Source organism: Echinops telfairi, unplaced genomic scaffold (genome assembly GCF_000313985.2).
Source record: "Echinops telfairi isolate 266 unplaced genomic scaffold, ASM31398v2 ScPeMD7_4048;HRSCAF=4782, whole genome shotgun sequence".
Classification (NCBI taxonomy): domain Eukaryota; kingdom Metazoa; phylum Chordata; class Mammalia; order Afrosoricida; family Tenrecidae; genus Echinops; species Echinops telfairi.
Genome location: NW_022107947.1, coordinates 72,580 through 76,628, shown reverse-complemented (window position 1 = coordinate 76,628; position 4,049 = coordinate 72,580). Strand labels below are relative to the sequence as shown.

The 4,049-nt window shown below is 38.4% G+C and overlaps 1 protein-coding gene across 1 annotated transcript in view; it reads left to right on the top strand.

Annotated features, from left to right (window-relative positions):
• The window catches only part of LOC101650201 (vacuolar protein sorting-associated protein 13C-like), a 125,410-nt gene that overhangs the window by 50,237 nt on the left and 71,124 nt on the right, over positions 1–4,049 (top strand). The window contains exons 10-12 of the mRNA XM_045294948.1: positions 270–329; positions 1,094–1,174; positions 2,006–2,068. Coding sequence (XP_045150883.1) covers positions 270–329; positions 1,094–1,174; positions 2,006–2,068 — 204 coding nt within the window. The remainder of the gene's footprint in view (positions 1–269; positions 330–1,093; positions 1,175–2,005; positions 2,069–4,049) is intronic.

Below are 4,049 nucleotides of genomic sequence, written 5' to 3'. Positions count from 1 at the left end.
GCTATTCATGTCTACTCCCTTCCATAGTAGAGACCCTTAGTAATTAAGTGGTTCTTTTGTGAGTGAATGAATGCATCAACTCAGGGAGCAACTAGAACCGTTTAGCCCGTATTCTCCCTGTTGTTTCCCTTTTGTCATAGTGCTATGGCAGAAACAGCCAATACTGGCCAACATTGATTAGATGTCTCTTCTAAGGACTGTTTTATTGTGATTTCCAAATACTGTGAAGGCATTTAGATCACATTTTTATAATTCTTCTTTTTTCATAGACTGCAAATGAACACTGGACTCCATGCATACTAAATGAAGCAGACAAAATTATATACAAGGTATATTTTGTTTGAATAAGAATATATGAGTTCCCTAGGTTCAAACATTTTTACATTTTCTTAAACAACTTCAGTGGAGTAGAACATGTACTAAGGGTATAAATTAAAATTCTAGAGTATAGTTTTGCCTGTTACGTACTAGCATTATGTTCTATAGCCATTGTCCCTCTTTGAGCTTTATATTTTTTACCTATCAGACAAAGAAGACAGCTAAATAAAATATTTCCCAAATGGTATTTTCTGGTGATTTGGGGTAATTGGGATATTACTCGATGATGTAGAATTGTCTGTGGTCAGGTAAGATGACTGGCGAATGTACTGAGTGATAGATACGTAGTTAAACTGGTATGTTTTAAACTACATGGCTTCACAATGCTTTAACTCAAGCATGCTCACAAACATTTTGAATCTCTGAGAGGTGTTTTTAACTTGCTGCTCACAGAGTTCTCCCCTTTTTCCTTACCTAAAATAGTCCGTGATAAATCTGCAGGAGGGGTCATGCCGGCCTTATTCAGCAAAAAGTGTACAGATCGTGTTAAATACTGAGTTACCGATACGTGTTTGATGGTCAATGAATGTGTCTCTCCGGGATATTTTTGTATTCTTTGAAGTGTAAAGTAGCAAATACCAGCCTTGATAAATTATATAATTTTGCGTTATTATTTTTATCCAAAAAGTCAGCTGAGTAATTTAGAGTATTTTTTAGTACTGATTTATAATTCCAATGTATTGGTTGCTGGACCTCTTTCCTTTTTCTTTTATAGCTTCTACGACTTGATAGTCTTAGTGCCTACTGGAATGTAAACTGCCACCTGTGTTACCAGGGAACAAGAGAACAGATCTTGGTAATTTCCACTTATGCGTAGAAGAGCCAACACTATGTTCTCTAGATTTGTTTGACATGAGAATCATTAATAAGGACAGGCTATCACTCATTTACGTACTTGCGCATGCATAACTGAATCAGAAATGTGAAACATGCTATTTTTGCAGTTCTTGAGAAATCACTCACTGGACTGTGAGTTGAGAATATTATTATTAGTGTTATCCTATTAAATTCAAACTGTGTTTATGCTTCCTATACTCTTAATTTGCTGGTATTCTTGTTCCATGTGGCACTGATTACTTTGAGAGTATTGTAAAGAAAGATGATGCCTTTCAGATCTAAAGATATGTCTGATGGATGTTTTAATCATTTGTGATGGCATTTTCTTGACTAATCAAAGTATTAATTCAGTGTATAGCCACATGTAGCTAGGTCTATTCACGTAGAGGAGAAAAGAAGAACAGTTGAGTTTCTTAACCTGGGTCTAATTCCAAGGCTCTAGCTCTTGTCTCTCCAGCAGGGACAGTCGCAGATAGTTTGTGGACTATGAAGTGTATGAGGTAACAGCTCATGCGTATTTATACCTATGTTTCTCACCATAGGCAGAGGAGAACATAATATTAAAATAATGCTTCTAGGTATTGAGAGATTTAAATAAATTGCGTTCATATCTTTAAAGAAATATACCTGTGCATACCTCAGTGATTTTTTTCCTTACTGGATTGCTAGTTGTAAAGAGACGAATAAGGATCTTAATTTCAGCACTGATATTCTTCCCTCCCCATTTATTTTGTGGTTTTAATGTGTTTGGATGTGGTTTCATTCTTGCATAATTAAATCTTTTGTCTAGGATCAGCTAAAAAGTGGAATTCTTAGAAGTTGCAATAGACCCTCACATCATCAATGTAGTAAGTAATGAGTGAGTCTCATATTACAGGAATTACATACCTTATTTTAAAATACATTTTCTGGTAAAGTTATATTGACAAAAAGGAAAAGAAAGTATTAATTGTGTGCCTCAGTTTTATGATAGAGCGGATTTGGATCGTAACTATAATTGAGGATTAGATTGTAACGCAGACACTGCTGGAGAGAGAGGCAGAGTGTGAAGGAGGGGGAGATAAAAGTACTGTGACTGTGGTTCGCTGACAGCTAACTCTGCTGGACTTCCATGTTGTCATCTTAAACCTTGTTAGTGACTATTTTGTCTTGGGGTTTGTCTATTTATTTTAATAAACATATATCTGAGATTTTGATGTTGAGTCACCTCTAGCATGTCATTATTTTAAGACAAGCTAGCCACTCTAGAAACTTCTCAAGTAAGTTTTTCCACTTTTTGCACCTTTACCATTGTTTTGTAAATAGATTATTAACCAAACAATCTCCTTTATTTAGTTTTATCCCATCTCTCTTCTCTCCTTCATTTCCAATAAATCCATTTGCTTGTTTCTGTGTACCCTGTCTTTCCTTTCATTGGTCATTCTCAGCTTCCCGCCCACACTTCCCTATTCTTCTGGTTCACGGTGGCTTCCGGCTACTTCTTGTAGTTCAGGACCATTCCACGTTGGTTGGGACTTTCTCTCACAATCATTAAAAAACCCACGTCAAACCGTACGTCGTTGAGTTGGTTCTGGCCCATGGCTATTTCCTGTGTGTCAGAGTAGAACTGCGTGTCATGGGGTTTTCAGTGGCTGTGACTTCTCAGAAGTAGGTCACTAGGCATTTCTTCTGGAGCAATGCTGGATGAATCTGAACACCCTCAACTGCTTGGCTAGCAGTCTAGTACTTTGCATTTTGCTCCTCTCAGGAACTCCATACACCTAACATCACGGAGTTGGCCCAATACTGAGTGACTCTCTAGGATTTCCCAGACTGCAAATTTCTAGGGGAGCAGACAGCCTCACCTTTCTCCCACAGACTGCGAGGTGGGCTTGAGTCTCTAATATTGTGATTAGTAGTCCCAATACCAATTTCACAGAGTCACCAGGTCTTTTGGAACTGCATAACCCACCCACTACAGTTGTTTCTGACTCATAGTGACCCTGTACAGGGTTTCTGATGCCATAAATCATTGTGGGAAAAGACAATCTTGAGGTAGAAAACTGCTTTCTCCCTTAGCAGTTTGTATTTTGACCTGCTGACATTAGAAATATTTAACTAACAATATTCGAGATCTTTTGCATAGTTACATATAGTGACTCCACAGACCTCTGTATTTAATGATGATAAAAAGATAGTGCTTTGGTGCTTCTTTCCCCCACTATTCTGACCTCAAACAAATCGAATTAGACCAGAGCAGGCACACTGCTACCAGATAAGAGCCTGCAACACAGGGATTCCAGGATAGATACGCCCCTCAGGGCCAACAAGGAGAGTAGAGATACCAGGAGGATTAGGGGAGGGTGGGGGGAGAAAGGCGGACTCAATCACTAGGATCAAACTAGAATTCCCTCCCAGGAGAATGAATAATGGAAAAGTGGGTGAGGGGCGACAGAGGATGATGTGAGATATGGGAAAAATAATTTATAGCTTATCAAGGGTTCGTGAGGGAGGACGGGTGGGCGAGGGTGGGGGAAGAAATGGGGAACTGATATCAGGGGCTCAAGTGGGAAGAGAATGCTTTGAAAATGATGATGGCGGCGTATGTGCAAATGTGCTTGACACACTGGAGGAGTGCATGGATTGTGATAAGAGATGTAAGAGCCCCCAGTAAAACTATGGAAAAAAAAGATGTACTATTGCTAGTTTGTGAAAGCATTTAGTTTCATTGTTTGAAAGAACTAGTCCAGAAAAATTCTGAAAATTTCACTCTCAGACATATTCTACTTGTAAATAACCTATAAGTCAGTGAAAAATGTTAGTCTTATGCAAATTACAAATAGCACCAAGTATCA